This window comes from Bremia lactucae, linkage group LG10 (assembly GCF_004359215.1).
Source record: "Bremia lactucae strain SF5 linkage group LG10, whole genome shotgun sequence".
Lineage (NCBI taxonomy): Eukaryota > Oomycota > Peronosporomycetes > Peronosporales > Peronosporaceae > Bremia > Bremia lactucae.
In genome coordinates, this window is record NC_090619.1 from 4,674,756 (window position 1) to 4,693,373 (window position 18,618).

Genomic DNA, 18,618 nt, shown 5'->3' on the forward strand with positions numbered 1-18,618 from the left:
GTGAGTAAAGCAGGACTTCGAGGCGATCCTGAAAAAGTTTCATTTATCTGCTCATGACCAACACCTACGAGCCCCACAGAATTGCGTCAATGGCTTGGTTCAGCAAATTATCTTTATAAGTACATAAACGTTACGCTGGATCGATTCAACTACTATCATCACTTCTAAAGAAAGACGCCACGTGGTCGAGGCGTCCCGAGCATCAGGCCGCCTGGACGGTGGTTGCCAACGATCCTGATCTGCGAGCTCGAATTAATCACGTGTTCCACGATGTCCCAGCTGGAGGTCACCTGGGCCGCAAAAAGACTTTCGCGTATGTTTCGCGCAATTTATTCTGGCCTCACTTGTATAAGTGGGTGTGTAATTGGGTGCGGACCAATGAAATTTGCCAGCGTGTGAAACCATCCCTTCTTCGCAGGCTCCCAGGCGACCACTCTCTATTGCCTCAGAGGCATCGCGCTCGATCTTGGGTCTCATCTTCGACCTCCCCCCCCGACGACGACGAAGGCCGCACGGGCTTTTTAATTTTGTCAACCGCTTCAGCAAAATGAGTTTCTCATTCCTTTTACGGCACAAAAAAGCGCGGTAGAGACCGAGGTGCACTCTTAATCGACGCGGTATACCGCCATCATGGTCTCCCGGAGTCGATTGTGTCCGATTGCGATCCAGGATTCACTTCCGCCTTCGTGACCAAACTGCTCGAGCTTCTCGGAAAACATTGCTGATGTCGACGGCGGCCCATCCAGAGACGGATGGGCAGCTGCAAGCGTCAATCGCGTTTTCGAAGACGTTCTTCACAGTTACGAGATATCGAACAAATTGGAGCTCCTTTCTACCGCACCCATGTCGATGTGGGTGAATAATCAAGTCGCAATCAAGCAACTCAAATCGGAGATGAGTACGTCGACAGCGAAGCACGTAGACAAACGTTTCAAGTTCATCCGTTATCACGTGAGATAGAAAGATGGGATTCAAGATTCGTGAAATCTGAAGACATGATAGCAGACATCTTTACCAAGGCACTGTCGGCTCCAAGATTGGAAGAGCTGCGCATGCTATTCAGATTGAAAAGCATGCATGATGGCGTCGAGGAGAAGTGGTAGCGGATATCGGTTTCGACAGGTAATCAGGACGTTGAGGTTCAAGTAGAATATCTGTTAAGGTAAAGCGCGACGACATCTTGTTAGCCGGACTGATGACATGCAAGACAATACCTGTCGGACGATTAGGATACGGTATAGTTGCAGTAACGCTCAGCTTGCATGCTGTAGCGATAATCAAGAGGGAGGTTAACACTAAACATCTTTTTCACTTCACTTTTACTTTTAATAACTTATGCACACGTGTATACTTTAACATGAAGGGAAAGGCGCCGGATCTGCGTAGCGCCGTTGTCTTCAGATCGTCGTGAAGCGTCTACGGAAACCAACGCAAGAGCTCGCTGCAGCAGCGATGGAAGACAGGCATCATCGTGAGCGTGACCGAGGAGACGAGGGGTACAAGCTTTTTCTCCAGCTAGAGAATATAGAGGTCGTCCACAACACGTGAAGAACATCTTCACGCTGTCCGATGCGGAGAATGCGCAACTGCAGCGCGCGATTAAAGTCGGCGATCGAGACGACGAAGCAATTAAGGCATTCAGCGACAGAGGCAGCAGAGAGGAACTGCGACGACAATGGAGGAGTGCAGAATGGTCGCGGCGCTCGTGAGAAGAGCAAGAAGCCGTGGGCGCGGCAAGCGCGGCACATCGAAGCGCGAGCAAGCAGCTGCGCGCCAGGAGGTGCGAGCTGCGAGCGACGAGGTGGTCAGCGCAGCTCGAAGGGCGCGGAGTGGCAAACGGCGATGCAACAGGAGATCGCCGCGCTTGTGAGCAACGACGTGTGGCGCGTTACGATGCGCAGCCTGGGCGCGAACGCTCTTCACTCCAAGTGGGTCTTTAAAGACCAAGACGGGAGCCGACGGATGCCCGGCGTCGATTACAGCCTAACCTTTGCCGCTGTGATGGATATCTCAACGGCAAAGGTCATGCTGGTGCTCGCAGCAATGTGGGTCGTGCGGCCAAGCACGGAGACATCCCGAACGCATTCGTGTGTGCCGAGAAGAAACCACACCACGACATCTGCTAGCAGGTGCCACGCAGTATGACTGTAACGGAGAGCACTCTGCGCAAGATCCGTGCAACGCATCGAGGCGAGGTCGTCTTGGAGGTGCGGAGGAACCTGTACGGGCTGAAGCAAGCCGGGCGCCTTTGGAGCCGGTTGCCCCATGCGCGACTCAGCGATGCGGGGTACGTGCGCTACGTGTCAGACATGTGTCTCTACTACAAGCGCAACGGCGAAGAGCTGGTCGTTGTCGGCGTCTACGTCGACATTCTGCTGACGACGGGAACGAGCGTCACGGCGGTCGAGAGCTTCTTCGCGAGTCTGACGTCGCTGTCGATCAAGGATCTCGGCCACGTCCACAAGTTCTTGGGGATGCAAGTGGAACTCGTAATCGACGGCGCGTACCACATCGACCAGGAGGAGGTAATCAAGGAGCTTCTGCGTGCTATGGGATGAGCGATAGGAACCTGAGAAAGATACCGATTGAAGACGACTGCTACGAGGTGGTAGACGACGATTGCTGCTGCTGGCAACGACGAGCGCAGGCGGTCGTGCGATTCTCAACGCGTTCTAGTCGCTTATCGGGAGCCTGCTGTGGGTCGCGCGGTGCTCGTGGTCGGACATTGTCTTTACCTTTGCAGTGTACAAAGCGAATAGGCAGACGCATGCATCTCGGGTGCTCGCCTAGAAGCTCGCCAAGCGTGTCGCGCCGTACCTCAAGGCATCGCGACGCTTAAGCTCGATATGGCGCCGACGCGAACGAGTCGCGACGCGCTGCAGCTCGAAGCTTACAGCAACGCCGATTTTGCAACCGACAAAGCGGAACGGAAGTCGCTAAAGGTTTGCATCGTGCTCCTCAACGGAATGGCGGTCTCATGGTCCTCAAAGAAGCAGGGCGGTGTGAGCCTCTTGACGATGGAAGCCGAGTTCGTCGCGGCGTCGGAGGTCGCGCGCAAGCTCATTGGCTTGCACCAGATGCTAAGAGAGGTCGGCATGGCGCCGGTTGTCCCTATACTGATGTACGTGGGCAACCAGGCAGCCATCAGCCAGATCGAAGGCGAAACCTCCTCCATCAAGGCCAATCGCATCGATGGGCGGCACAAGTACCTGTGCGACCTCGCTCGACGCGGCATCGTCACGGCGCTGATGATCGCGGACCTGATGACGAAGGCCCTCGACGTATCAAGCTGGTGGCGCTGTGCAGTTTGATACGGCTTCAGTAAGAGCACGACGCGGATGAAGAGTCGAAGGAGCGTGAGCGGGCGAGATGGCTGCGTCATAGTACCCGATATGGTAGAGGCGCGCGGGAGGAGCCCAAGGACGCAAAGGACGTTCAAGCACGTTGGAGGATGGCAAGAGAGAAGAACGGAGTCGCTATCGGGGAGAAATGTTTGAAGTTGAGGTTGAAGATTGTGAGTTGCGATTAGCGCCAGCCGTCATCCAGTTCACGGATAGCCAGTGCAAGTGGGTAGTAGACAAGTTGGTCGGCAACGATCTGTATTTGATACGGTTGGAGCACAGACTGTTTGGAGAAAGAGTGGCTTGGAGGCACACAGACAGGAGACAAAGTAATCAAGATATAGAATCTTATCGTCTTCCTACTGCAACGAGCATACATCCCAACAGTGTCTACCACAAGTTGCCGAGAGGAGTTAGCGGCAACTTTGAGACAGAGCACTTTATTCGAAAAATTTGTGCGATCGTAACTAGCACACATGAATAATAGTTGATTATTTGTAAAATAGCGTTTTTTCGGGTCCTTACGCAGCTGTCGCATCACGTGACTTGCTGTGCATGGCTTCAGAGGGTTGCATGGATCATTTCGTTTTTCTACTCTACTCGTGCGGACAAAAAGCGTTGCAAACTACCACAAATTTGTCCGGCAAATTATTGGCAAGCAACTTGCGTGCAGCCATATTGACGGCAGAGACAATGGCTACATTTGTGATGTCGCTGTCGAAAAATTTGCCGCAAGAGGGGTCGCACGTATACATGATTAACATACAAATACTGACTCGACTGAAACAAAATAATTGTTCTGGCACCGGAAGAAGATGCAACGAGTGCACGTGGACGACTTTGTACGGTATATTTGTGAGCAATTCGCACAAGAAGATGCAAAGATTTGACCACCATACTCAATTACAGACATTCTCAACCAGGATGACTGAGTACTTGTGATAAACAGATGACTACAGGCCGGCTCAATTAATGTGCTCACTAACAGAGGATGTAACGGGGCACTACTGACTTGTACTGCTTCAGTGCAAGTTCATTTCGAACTGCCTCAGTGCGAATGGTGCCTCACGTCACTTCACGCACACTAGTACGTGCAGAGGAAGACGCTCTTTAAAACATTTGCTTTAAAGAGGGTTAATTTAAAACTGTATTTAATATAATTAAGTTCTTCTGTTTCTATATATTTAATACTAACTTAATTTAAATTAATACAAAACATGAAATAAAGTCTTATCTGTCTCTCTTTTTCCGTGCGTCCAGCGCTGACTGGACCGCGGACAAAGCAGATGTAATGGTCTATATCTACCAATGGATATTTTTTTCTAAATAATATTACGGAAAATAATATACTCCAAATATTCTCTACTACCTTTTAAATAATATATCAAATAAAAACCTTTAAGTATTAATTTCATGTAAGATACACCCGGTTTCATCACCCCTCCTTAAACGACAATCACTCTGACTGTCATTAAATAGAGAGGTCACTATAAGAACACTTAATTAAAAACGATGTTTATTGGTCAGAACCATCATTTAAATTCTGTCGCATGGTTAACGAGTCCATGCGGTATGCGAATAGTGCGGTGTCTTCGGCTGCGGTTGATGCAGCCGCAGGCGGCGCATTATTGTCTCTTGCTGCAGACGTTCCGTCTGCCGAAGTATCGTCTTCTTCCACAACTCTAAATGTTGCGGGTGCACGTGATGGATCACCACGTGAAGGCGACCCCTCTTTGGAGGTTGACTATGAGTTCGAGTCGGACGAAATGGCCGATTTCGGGGAGAACAGAATAGTCGCCTGATCATCGTCAGGCGGCTGACTATGAGCCTTCGAATGGGGGGGCTCTCACCCGGATATACGTACTGGTAGCATTCGCTACAGCATGTTCGGTTTTCGACGATGAGGATGATTCCTCATCGCCAGCACCGTCTCCCGTGCCGTCACCCGCACATATTTCTCTGCATGGTGATAACAATGGCGTTTCCGTAATAAAAGCTTTTGTGGTACCCCTGCATCAGTGGGTATCACTCAGGGGATCGTAGACACTAAAATATCTCATCTTACCCCTTAGAAGAAGCCGTGGCTTTTCCTCGAACAGCTAATCAATAGCTTGTCCGAAGAGACTACTCCTCACAATAAATATCCCTTAATTATTGCGACAAAGCTACATGGCCTTGATCCCAGCGCGAAGAACTTTCGCGAAGAGGAAGATTTTTTTCTCGATGCTTTCTTAACCATCGATTGTATAGTGGCAACAATAAGCGAGATGAAGTCTCGCTTATGCAAGCCTGGAGCGCGTTAATTAGCAATGTCAAAGACATTGGACGCGAAGCCTGGCTTCAAAGACTCAACGCGATTCGCGTTAAGTTCGAGAAACGAACTCCAACCAGTGCAAGGTATCAGTTACATTGGTTGTTACGTGAGACATGGAAGGCCTGCCTCACGTGGGGCAATTCCTGTCCGTGTTGTGTTGACGACACAAAGCGAGTAAAAGGGGATGTCTATTCCTTTTTTTCTTCGCCCTGGGGAAGAGCTCGACTCTTTATCGAGATGCGCGATGCGATTAACGTTTTGCAATCGATTTACAAGCGCCAGGGGCGCGTGTTTTCCGATGGACCTTCTGATCCATTGGATGGGTCTCGTCCTACTGACGGACGAGGCCCTCAACGTCAACAACCAGCTGGGAACGAGGCTCTCAGCTGTCGTGTGAAGGTGGATAACCACGCCAGCGAGCAAGATAACTCGTTCGGTACCCCTTCACATCACAGTGGTTTTGAATACGTTCCACAAGGAAACGTTGATCACCGTGGAACCCACTAATGGTTGTGGCGGAGGAGGGAATATTAGATCCGGCCCAAGTGTCGGATCTAGAGTCGAAAGTCGACAAACTTGATCACTTCCTCCATGATTTGGGTGAGGGACTTGATCACGAGACGCTGCAGGCTCACTTCATCGATCGGTTGGAAGACCGTTCGAAGAGTGCGAACTCCATGTTGGAGTACGAACGAAAATTTTACGCTCTTCGTAATAAGCTGTCTTCCGCACATCGCGGTTTCGAGGATCTTCGGACCCGGCATTGCATTAACGCACAGCCGATTGCGAAACCGCTGTCGTCACAGAACACATGGAATGGTATGTCTTGGTCTGCAATCGCCCATCTTAGGGATTGCATTAATCTTTGCTTGATACCCTCAAACAACCGCTAACAATCAGCATTCCACAACAATTTCTCGTATTTTCAAGAGACGAGAGAGATGAACTGTCATCTCGGCATAATTGCGGGAGTACTTGTGCAAGTACGCCGCTAATCCAAGGAGCTTTCTAAGTCCGTTGACATCGGCTGGAACTGGCCAGTCGGTGATTGCCTTGATCTTTTCGGGGTCAAGGCGCACGCCGTGTTTTCCGACGATGCACCCAAGAAATGTTAATTCGCTTGCAGCGAATATACACTTCTTGAGATCTGCGTACAACTTATGTTTTCGCAGAAGTGTAAGAACCTGACGAACGTGAGTTTTATGAACTTCCACGTCCGTCATACCGTCCATGGCCCGGCTATGGACGAATACATCGTCAAAGTAACTCGGTGCGAATTCCCGCACCGGTCTCAACAGATTTGTTCCACATCTGTTGAATGCTGCAGGGGCGGTACTAAGCCCCTGAGGCATCACTAGCCATTCCCAGAGCATCCCACTGGGGGTGCTTACTGCTGTGTACGGGATGTCCCGCTCACGCATAAGGATCTGATAAAATTCATCCATCCGATCCATAAACGGAAGGATGGTACTCTTAGACATTCCATCTATGATTACGTCTTTTATAAGTATCGGCGTTGGAGCCGGTACCGTTGCAGCATTCAGTGTTTGAATGCGTGCACTATCCGCCACCCTCCTGTGGCCTTTCTCACACAGACGGTCGGAGAGCTATGTGGGGAGGTTGACTTCCTCACATGGCCCGCTTTTAATCCATCGATAAAGAATTTATCAATCGCAAGTACTTGTTTACGACGAAGTGGCCACTGCTTCATGACATATTACTTCGAGCCCGGTTTAAGCTCGATCTCATCTCGAGTGCCTTTGTACTAAGGGAACTCGCATGGAACTGTTTCAGGAAATACATATTCAGAATCCAATCAATCCTTGTATAAAGGATTTGTCTTAAGTGACTCCCAGGATTGATTAGTATATCTCTTAATCCGAGTCTTACATCGAGGACACTTTCGTCCATCGATGAGCTGCTGAGAACCCGTTTGTTCTCTGCAAAAATTACCGCTGACCGAATATCGGGTACGGATTCGTCCTCTGTGACGAGTACGCAGTATCTGTTTGATTCTATCACTAAGCAGATCTCTCAAGAACGGCTTGGGTTCTAGGGTTGGTAATTGAGTTATCTCCGAAGTTAACTTCGGAGGCGCATACAGATCAAGAGTATAAGCGCCTACTCTTGATCCGTCATAAACCAAGACATTCAATGTCTCAGTTTTTTCCTGGGATACATCCACAGGCTGCCGAGGGATCATCCCTCGGGATGCTGAAGTCTAGTCACTTCAGCATTAACTATTTAAGGAGATTTCTCCTCAAGTACGTGGGGACTTATTCCCTCAACGTCTTCCGACTAGGATTCCGCTATTTCAGTCAGGTCCTCTACGGTCGACTCTCTACTCGACTTAGGAAGTGAGGCTATCGCACTCACTTGTAGGACATCCACACGCTTGTGAACGCTCCAAGACGTTCATCAGATGACCAACTGGTGAACAAGCGGCAGACATCTTTACGGATCGATGCTGCCAGCTCATTCTTGGCTTATAATTTAATCTGAGCCAAGGTAAACCTAGGATGACAACAAACTTGTCATACAAATTCAGTATGATGAAATTATCATCGTACTGTTAATCTTTTAACGTGTAGTGAAATTTCACTACGCCTTTCATTACTTTTATCGATGCGTCTGTCGCTAGACGCCCAGTCATCCTCGTTGGAGGGATACCGCGCTCAACATATTTGAGCCTACGACCCTCTAGCGACTGGCGCCGAATAAAGTTTTTCGTCGTTACAGTCCACTAAGGCTCTAAGCGACAAATCATCTGTCACTTTTAATCTCAAGGTGATGAAGAATACCTCATCGCCAGGTGCCGATACACATAATGTTTGTGTGTCTGGAGCAACTTTCTTCAAAAGATTTGCAAATTCTCTTGAGGTTGCTGGATCAGTAGGGCGTTGCGCCCCTACAGACCCGGACCGTTTTTTGGTGGTCCGCCTTGCTGTTGCGATTTCACGACAACGTCGGACCCGTGACCGTTGCCCCTTTTGTCATTTGGTCCATACTTACGTTCAGTACCACTCGGTACTGAGCAATGGGCACTTTACTCATGAGAGTCGTGGTCTAACTTTTGACAGCGATTGCATTTCTGCAATCGCTTATTGTTCAAAAAGCGAGGTTTCTCGCTTTCGACATAAGAGAGGTCCATAGGTTCTGGACCTATAAGCTCGTGTCGTCTTGGAGGACAATACGATGACGAGCTAGCTTGAGCCCGTCTCAAGCTAAAGTCCACATGTTCCCGCTACGAATATTGCTTTTTCAAGCGTATGTAGTTCCAAGCGGGACAGGTGGGTCTTTACGGGACCATCCATAAGACCGTGATCAACGTGTGTTCATGAACTGGGTTAATTGTGATACAACTCGCTAAAAGTCGTATGTGCTGAGCATAAGCGTGAACATCTCACTTGCTTTGCTTGAGTTTGAGAAGCTCTGATCGAGCTCAGAACACGAATCGGGACCAACTCCATCTCCAACAACAATTTTTGCACTGACGAAACACAAACTTGATGTCGTAAGGAAAACAGACTTCATAACATAAAATTTTGAACCTTTTTACTATCATCTTTAACAGCGAACGTGTAGTAAATGGTTACCCCTTCTTACGTAAGCTGTTTTTCAATATGCTAATGGACGCTATATTTTGCACAATCTTTGATGTTTTAAATCGTTGCGTCTATTACAATTTTAATAGTATTTATTGCAATACTTCTTACGACCACCAAAAGCTGACTGAAAAGCTCGTCGAAAGCGACTTGACATAATGCCAATATTTTGGTGGAATGTAGAGCATTTCGCCTTCGCGCAGAACACACTCGACGTATCGAGCAGACCGAAACTTGGGGAAGCACACGTTGTCTGGCGTTTCTACATGCACTGAGCTCGTGTTGGCTAATAATCCAGCTACTGGATAAAGCTTGTCGCTTTCTTCTGGCGCGTAAAGTCGAATGTACTTGGAACCGACAACCTGGCACAAAAGGTTGTCTTTGGGATCATAATGCAACGGCGACACGGTGTCTCTAGGACCAAACCAACTATTGATGGTAATGTCCTCGTTATCATTGTCGTCGTCCGTCCGCTGCAAAGTGCAGAAGTCAGGAACCATGATGTCCCGCCCCAGAGCTGGAATCTATCACAATTTCTCAAAAGTATTCTTTAATAACACCATAAAATATTTTTCTTCGTACCTGGTCAAAAAGACAATGTTGTGCCAAATACCCCACCCTTTCATTAGAAAGCGAGGTTTTTGCTTCGCTAGCACTAGCAAACGCTTTATCTTGTTCAATCGATGGAATGATATATTCGTCCAAAAATCCATTCAAAGTCATGAGCTTCTGGTCCCAGTCATCTCCTAAGTAGCTTGACCCCACCTTACATTAAGATTTTGAGCTATTCTACAGCCAAATCCCAGCGACTGTATTTATAACTGCTCGTACCTCAACTGGCACCGTACGGAACCCTGCGACTCGACGAAGATACGCGACATCTTTCCATGCTCGTGCTGGTCCAGCTACACGCCCTAATGCTGGCCAGAACTCCATCCCGCCCGTAATAATCACTGGCTCACTAACCACACTCATTAGACTTTGTTGATACCCTTGGATTTTATACCATCGCACTTTTGGAGCATGGCATTGCGTCGAAAGTCTTCGAGTGTTGGCATTTGAATTCGTCGCACAGTACACAACTCTGTCTGCTCCTGAATTTTGTTACCACATCCTTCGATCGCCAAGTGAGGTCTCTACAAGGTCTTTTTTCAGTCTTAAGCTACAAATGGACGGATCAAACTATTATGTACCTCTACATTATGTACTTCCTGTTATTATTTAACATGAGATGCGTTTCTTTGAGTCTACACGCAATAAGTGACGCACCGAGATGGTTGCCTGCAATTGCGATTCTACGTTTACAATAAGTGCGTGCGTCTCTAGAGGTGCAAACGGCCCGGCCATGATGAGGCACTTTAAAGAAAAGTTAGATTAGAATGATGTGTGTTAAAGAAAGTAAGAGATTGAGATATAAAGCACCAAGTCAAGCGTCTTTAGGCACTCAGTTAGCTGCTGGTGGTGGAGCATACAGCGTGCACAGAGTATACTGGCGATGCCAAAGGACTGGCGCCACACTGGTTGTACATCTTTCCAGCTTCCAGAATGTAGCTTGTCCCACGTGCGCTCGTACGCGGCGCTAGCAAGCGTCTGAACAAGCTTTATGTCCTGGGTATTTGCTGCTTGCTCTAGCAAATCCGCAATTGCGAAGCCTCTAGCATCTCGAAGATCTTCCAAGGGCACGATTAGCTACTAGAATACTTGAGATAAATGCAGCCGTGGTACACTTACGCTGTAGAAAGAGTGGAGTGATTCTCAACGACTCCATTACGCCTACTCAATTAGTGACACTTTATTTAGCTAGTTTAAGAGCAACTCGACTTCTCTTACATTGTAACCAAACGTACCTAAAAAAGCGTTACGCATGCTTGAAGTTTCGGACGCCGCTCGCCTTTTTACGAAATAAGGCTCAAATTGAAAAGCTAGGTATAGGGTTGCTGTTTAAGTTATGATTAAAACACTCACAATTGTTTTGTCGCTCAAGATAAAAAACAGCATGGCGTTCCGACAACAAAATGCCAAGTTTCGGCGCTGGCCATGGTTCCGTGCCTACACGGTGTTCACCCACGCACGGTTTCGCCAAGCCCCAGCGCCTGCAGCTTATGCGCGCTTTGAGCCTTTGCAACTTTTAAACTCCAGTGTGCTCTCAACGCCCGTGGGTTCCAAGTCGCTGCTGGATGGCTCGCGGTCATTGTCGCAGCGACCTGCTCTTGAAAACATCACTAAAAACACTATTGAAAACGATGTGAACTCGGCAGTGAGAGTGGATTCAGCGACTTATGAGATGCTATTGCAACGATTGTACCAAGTAAATCAATTCACCGCCGTAAAGGACGGACTTGAAAACATGCAAAGACTCAATGCAGCCTTTGGAGACCCTGCATCACAATTGCGAGTGGTTCACGTCGCTGGTACAAATGGCAAAGGATCCGTGACGTATAAAGTAGCAAAAGTACTGGAACGCTCAGGGTATAAGACTGGATTATACATGTCTCCCCATATTGCAAGCTTTCGTGAGCGCGTCCAAATCAATGGACAATTCATTTCCGAGCGTGACGTGTGCAATCTTTTGTCTGAAATCTTTACCATAAGCGCCCAGCTTCGGATTCCAGCCACCTTCTTTGAAATGACGACAATGCTGGCATTCATTTATTTTGCAAAGCAAGGCGTTGATTATGTCGCGTTGGAAACTGGTCTAGGGGGTCGACTTGATTCGACGAATATTGTCACACCCGCTCTCTCTGTGATCACATCAATTGGGCTCGATCACATGCGTGTACTTGGCAACACCCGCGAGGCTATTGCACGAGAAAAAGCAGGAATTATTAAGCCTCATGTGCCCGTGGTCGTAGGACCTCACACCCCCTTGAATGTCATAATGGAGTTTGCCACACAAAATAACGCCCCTCTCGTACACGTACCGATTCAGACGGGTTTTGACGATGATTACAATGCTGAAAATACCGCTATTGCCCGTGAAGCGTGTGTACAGCTCAATGCGTTGCACGCTGTAGAGACTGGCAAACCGTGTGGTATCGAGAAAAGCATTGAGTTAACAAACGAGCACATTATTGCTGCATTGGAATCCCGTCCGCCGTGTCGGTTCCAGGTGCTGCATGTTCTTCGACCGAATTCGAATGAACGAAAGGTGACTGTCGTGCTCGACGTCGCTCATAATCCGCAAGGGATTGACAAGTTGATTGGATTGTTATACAAGCGCTTTCCGGACCAGAAATTTCGGTTTGTATGTGGTTTTTCAGCTGATAAAGCTATCGACAAGGTGCTGGAAAAGATAATGAATGTTGTTCGAGACACAAATCCAAAGGCAAGCGACAAGGAGTTGCAGACGTTTATTCATTTAGTCAAGGCGAATCATGTACGAGGCGCGTCGCTGGATGATATTAATCGCGCATTGGCAAATGCGAGTGCTCAAGGCGAGAACTTTTACGAGTTTACCGAGATGTTGAGTATTTCAAAGGGTTTGGAGACTGCGCTGGCTCGTTCTCGTGCATCAAAGGACAAAGAAGTCGTCGTTGTGTGTGGAAGCGTGTTTCTAATGGCGGAAGCACGTCAAGCGCTTGGATATAAGGAACCCATTGACAGCGTAGCCTTAAATGATGGGAAAAGCGTGGACCTATCGACCTTTCAAAACCAGCTTTTGGTTGCGCAGCATAAAGCCACGATAGCTGCTGTTTTATGAGCTATATTGTTTTGTAGTTTAATGTTTGTGTCACGTGTGTACTTTGTGAGAGTGATGCCAAAACTTATCCTATTTTCCCCGTTTAATTCTACACTTACGTACCATTTCTTGGGTAAATGGACCTATTATTGAGACCTTTTCTTAAATTTTAAATCGTAGTGCTCGTCATGTTTTGAAGTAAGTAAACTATGCATTAGGAAAATATTCTCGTTACTTCACAATTGAAAAAGATCTTGAAAGCAGCAATACCATCATTCTGTATGAGCACGTACAAAGAGACCGTACTCACTGCGGGCGTCGCACGTCTCTCGGAGCTCCCGCAACGCATTGCGCACGTGCAAACACTGGTGCAGCAGCACACGAGCGACCAAACGCCGTCAATGTTGCGCGCCAAGTTTGCGCTGGAGGTGCTGGCGGACCCAGCGACCGTAAGCTCAAATGGCGACGTCCAGGCACTGTTGGCAATCGTAGGAGATGAAGTGCTCCAGCTATTACATACTACGCAACAATTGCAGCTGTGGATTCAGCTTCAGGTGCCGAAAGTCGAGGATGGCAATAATTTTGGGGTCGAGGTGCAAAAGTACGCGTTCATGCATCTAAAAGAAGCGCAAGTAATGTGGCAAAAGACGTGGGATTCGCTCGCCGAATACAGTGCAGCACGTGCGACGGCAGTCGAGAAATGTCATACGAAAGCCACGTCGGAATCAAGTACGACGACTACGGTTACCTCTTCCAAGGGTGGCAAGGACGGTGACGAGGAAAAGAGCGTCACGGCCACGGTTGAGAAGGAGTGCAAAGCTGGTACCAAGGCAGCTGAGGATGCCATTGCTGCCGTTGTAGAGCTTGACGTGAAGTGGTACTTTAACTTGTTACGCGCGCTAGAGGGCGTGCGCGATCAATATGCTGTAACGGAGGACGTGATCGTGAAAAATCAGTCGAAGATTGAGTTGCCCCGTGGCAAGAATGATCGTGCTGGCTTTAACATGTTCTAATTTTTTTTAAAAGGAGCACAAAATAGCTTTCATTATGGAGCCATCGTCGAATGATTAAACAAAATTTAAACGCTTGAAGCAATTTTTATGAAATTATACCCGCTGCTTCAGAATACTGTTACTGCGAGATAACTTTTTCGTGACAATACTTTATGGGAATCGTTATTCAGCCAAAAATGGCTTTAAAAAACACTTTAGCGACATCACGTGCAACGGGTTGCTCGTTACATAATTTATTATCACCTATAAGAGGAAGAATAAAGAAGAATAAAGCATATTATCTATACAGATTGACAGTTTTTTTCAGTGGTAAATTCAAGTCTTTAAATCAACCCCGCTTATCGCTACTGGACGCGCGAATGGGGAGTAAACAATGCAAGAGAATTTGCAGGTCTTTTAATATGCCATGCTCCCAGCACAAATTCACCGTGTTCGTTTGCAAGTTTCACGTGTGCGAACATAGGTGCTTACCCATTTTATAGAGTTTGGACCACCAATAACTCTGGCTCACGGAGCCGTAGGTCTTTTCTCGACCGAGATGACCACTAAAACAGTATCATGAGCCTTAAAGTGGAATACTGATGATGTTACCCTCATCAGCATGCGAATCGAAGTGACAAAGGATATGCACCTCTAACGAGGATGACAGTGTGCCTTGCAACATGAGCATCTGTTACCGCTAAGAAAGACCATGCGCGAGCATAATATTCCGGTCACAGCAGTAAGCGCCCAAGCGTTTTGATGTAGCAGTGGCTAGTGATGCTACAGGGGCTAATACTATGCGTACGAATAAGTTGTATGCAAATCTCATGAAGTTCAAGCGACTCAAGACTTTTTGAGTAAGTCGTCAAAATCGGTATGATCCTGGAAATATAAAGGCGATCACCAATTGGACTTAAGCCAGTCGACGTCAAGAAATCTCAGAAGTTCCTTGAGCTAGCGGCCTATATATGCCGAAATGATAGTGCACATCTTTTGTTACATGAAAGTAGTCATGGAAATGCTGACTATTAGCGTTCCTTCGAACGTAGCAAGCAATGTCTGATGCAATTGCAGATCTTAGCGATTGCAGATCAAGACAGACCATTTCGTCTAATCTGTGTTGCCTGCGATTTTTGCAATCGGCTGTGCGTTAATGCAATATGACATAGACCGCGCAAAGCGCGTCCTCAGATATCAGTCGTGTTAGCTCCATTCAAGTGAGCATGACTACTCAGTTCATGACAAGAAATTTGTTTGCTATGCAATATGCACTAGCTAAGGTTGAAGCTGATTTTTTATAATAAGTGATAGGCCGATCATTTTCTGCATGTACCATGCTTTTACACCTCTTACAAAGAATAGGAGGTGGTTGTCTTTCTTCGCGGAGTGTAATTTCTCCGTGGAATATAAGCCAGGTCGACTTATTGTCGCCGCTGATCTCCTTTCACACCAACCTGATTTTGAGCCGGCTGCGCCGACCAACAGTGCGGATAAGCGCATTGTTTCAAGTTTACCGTCTTCAACATTACTAGACAGTTTAGAAAAGCCTATAAAGCAGACAGAGTTTTTAAAAAAAAATAATAAAATATATCAGAAATCCATATAACATTTCCTACAGGAATAGTCGTCATTGTATCGACCTGATGAGAATCGATACACAACACGCAACATATTGCTTTGCTACTCAGCCATTGTCGGGACACAACTCGTGTTGTCATTCTACTTACAATATTTGTGCTTGGAGTTTGTGCACAAGCACATACGTGCTTGCGAGGTTTATCAACGGGTGAAGTCTAGCCCTTCATCCCGAATATCATTACAGCCTCTGCCTGTTACGGAGGAAAGCTGGTGGTCCATATCAGTAGTGTTCGCTTTCGGGTTTTCCCGAAGCCGCTCACAATAATACTTGTATCCTTGTGTTTGTGGATGGATTCAGCAAGACGTTTCTTCTTGATGCAGTCCCAGAGTCAATCGCAGCCGAAGGCTGTGGTCGTGTCCTAGTTGACATGATATCGTGACCCCATACGCTACCACAAAAACTGGTTCAGATCGAGATTCCCCGTTTACGACACAATGTCAAAGACATTGGACGCGAAGCCTAGCTACAAAGACTTAATGCGATTTGCGTTAAGTTTGAGAAACGAACTCCTTTTAGCAAATCGCTTTTGTCAACATCTGACCGTCCTGCAATATATGGTCAGGTGGAACATGCAATCATGTCCTCGTAGAGTTGCGGCCATTCATTTGCGAGTTTAAGTGAGCTCTTGTCGATTGCAACATTTGCCATCATTAATTCGGTGCATGAGTCAACGAAGCATACCGTTCCTCGTGGACGGCTTACGCCGGCCACACATGCTCACTCGTCAGAGTGTAAAAGCCAGATCAAACTTTGCCCGAGCGACTCGCTCGGGCAAAGTTTGATCTGGCTTTTGCTCATCCCACGTTGACTTACTTGTCAACTTGAAATATACGATGTTGATCTAATAAACATCAAAGAAGACAAACTCAGCAATAGAAAGAGGACATTGCTGACTGTGATGATAACGATGCTGATATGTTCGGCATCCACAGCGGTGAGTACAAGTAAGAGCAATTTTGCTCTCACCAAAGAGGAAAGTGATATCTCCGCAGTGCACACCAGACGCACTGAAAATAAAAACAAAACCGAGTCAGCAGGTGAATTTCTTCTTGCTTGAAAAGCATTGGTCCGCTTCGCGCAGTTTTCCATCGCTGATGCGGTGGACCGACAGAAACGAAACACTGACCAAACACAAGTGCAAGCATTATTTATTTAAAGTGTACGACTTACTTCTACTGTCCACGGTAAAGTTACCTTGTCATGCAGTGACGAATATGGGCAGTGATAAGTTACTGACCAAGTATATCGGCATAATTCGTGTACTGCACCGCTAAGACAATTTACACCTGACTGAGTTGCCTCGAAGGATGCGTCGACTGTATCCGCCCGTACAACCAGTACGAGACTTCTATCGGGGGTGAACATAGTCCGTGCGTTTCAAGACATCAACAAGAAACTGATGTTGCCGACTTTGATGATGCATCCGACCCTTTAGGGTTGATGAGCTGTCGCCAGATCGTTGCAAGGACTTATAGCGCCCGTATGTTCACCATCGCTACGTACCGATTGCAAACTTCGCTCGGTCATCGCTTCAAGGCGCTGGACCATCAACGTCAAGTCATGACGAGCGTCACACCATGTTCTACGTCCCAGCAAAACTCGCGGAGGACGCGAATGCGAACATGTATCTAAAGAGGAGGGACCGACGAATAAGTCGGACCTGATTTATTACATACATTAGTGGACTCGATCGATGAGAAGCGTTCCTTTGTGGAGCGCTTCCTGCGCCGCCGCTATGTGAGAAGAGCTTGAATGAGATATCGCGCTCGCTTCTGGGGAAGCGAAGCTTTTATATAAATAATGACGCATCTTGTAGAATGACGATACTATTCTTTGGTCCACAAGAATCACCGGAAAAACGCGCTTTGCGAGCATGTAAATTTTGATTCTTCGCGCATCTCATAGGATAGACGCGTCCTCCACTTCGGCTCGTCTTTAGATTACGCCTCCCTGGGTACATAGATGACGCCCTGACGCAGCATAGACAGCATAGACATGGGTCTCCCCACGAGATGAAAGGTAGTCTTAAATCGCTATACAAACGGTGCAGCTTACAACGTGCACCGATTGCAGGTATCTATAAAAACCGGTAACGTCTCGTTATCAGTTTGTCTTAAAAGGCCTCATGGTCGACTCGTAGTACATTCTGCACAAAAGCATCCTAAGCTTGGAACAAAAGATCAAATTTTGAGATGCCTACCTAAGCACAATCGATGACGAAAACAGCATCGATAAAGAACTCGTGTGCGTCCTCACTAGGGCTGTGAAGCCTGGATGAGTCGAACAACAAATGTTATATCGATCGTTCGTCATTTCAGACCAGCGAGTTGAGTTGCCCTTCGTGGACGACCAAGGATATTTCTACGGAGCGATAGGCAACGTATCGCGGTCCCTCTCCTCTAGACTGATGTTAGCAGGTATGTTAGCATAATTATCTTTATGATTACCTCGTTTCTGGTGATGTGCAATAACATCATCAGCATTCTGACCGTAATCGAAGGCATTAGAAGATAATCCCTTATCATTTGGGTCAGGCATACCGAATATTTTGTCGAATAATTAATATTTGATTTGCCAGAACGCACTGGTCTGGCAGTATCGAATCTAGTTGATCTGGTGGCCTTTACAGAGATTTTTAAGTCAGCCCGGCTCACCACGTGCACCTGCAAGCGAAGCTCTAGGCTGTTTGTCGCTCGCAGCAGACGACTAAGCTTCTGGATAATTGATTCTTAGCGGCAGCACATACCCGTGCGACTGCTTGGTTTCAAGCCCAAAAGGCGCATCGCATGGTCTTGCTATCCTTGCAATGAAAGAGTCGGAATGTCTTTATAGACCAGCAAGAGCTTTTTTTACAGAGAGACCCAATAGTATTCTCTACGAGTTAATATCAGTCACTAAAGCGTATTTTGGGTGTAACGGGCTAGAGTTGCCCTAATGTTACACAGTCCCCATTAAGTACATTTGGTACTTAAGGGGATGGTCAATTACTAAATAATAGTAATTAGACCCAACACTCGGGTGTGGTGCACATTTGTGACCAACCCT

The 18,618-nt window shown here is 47.2% G+C and overlaps 2 protein-coding genes across 2 annotated transcripts; both read left to right on the forward strand.

Annotated features, from left to right (window-relative positions):
* Positions 1-11,256: 11,256 nt before the first annotated feature.
* CCR75_009740 (uncharacterized protein) lies at positions 11,257-12,960 on the forward strand (the record flags this gene model as incomplete). The annotated part of the gene is made up of 1 exon (XM_067967779.1): positions 11,257-12,960. The coding sequence occupies one exon, from the start codon at positions 11,257-11,259 to the stop codon at positions 12,958-12,960; it is 1,704 nt and encodes a 567-aa protein (XP_067819133.1).
* A 260-nt stretch (positions 12,961-13,220) lies between these two features.
* Positions 13,221-13,952, forward strand: CCR75_009741 (uncharacterized protein; the record flags this gene model as incomplete). Its single annotated transcript, XM_067967780.1, has 1 exon — positions 13,221-13,952. One exon carries the CDS (start codon positions 13,221-13,223, stop codon positions 13,950-13,952), a length of 732 nt encoding a protein of 243 aa, XP_067819132.1.
* Positions 13,953-18,618: the final 4,666 nt, after the last annotated feature.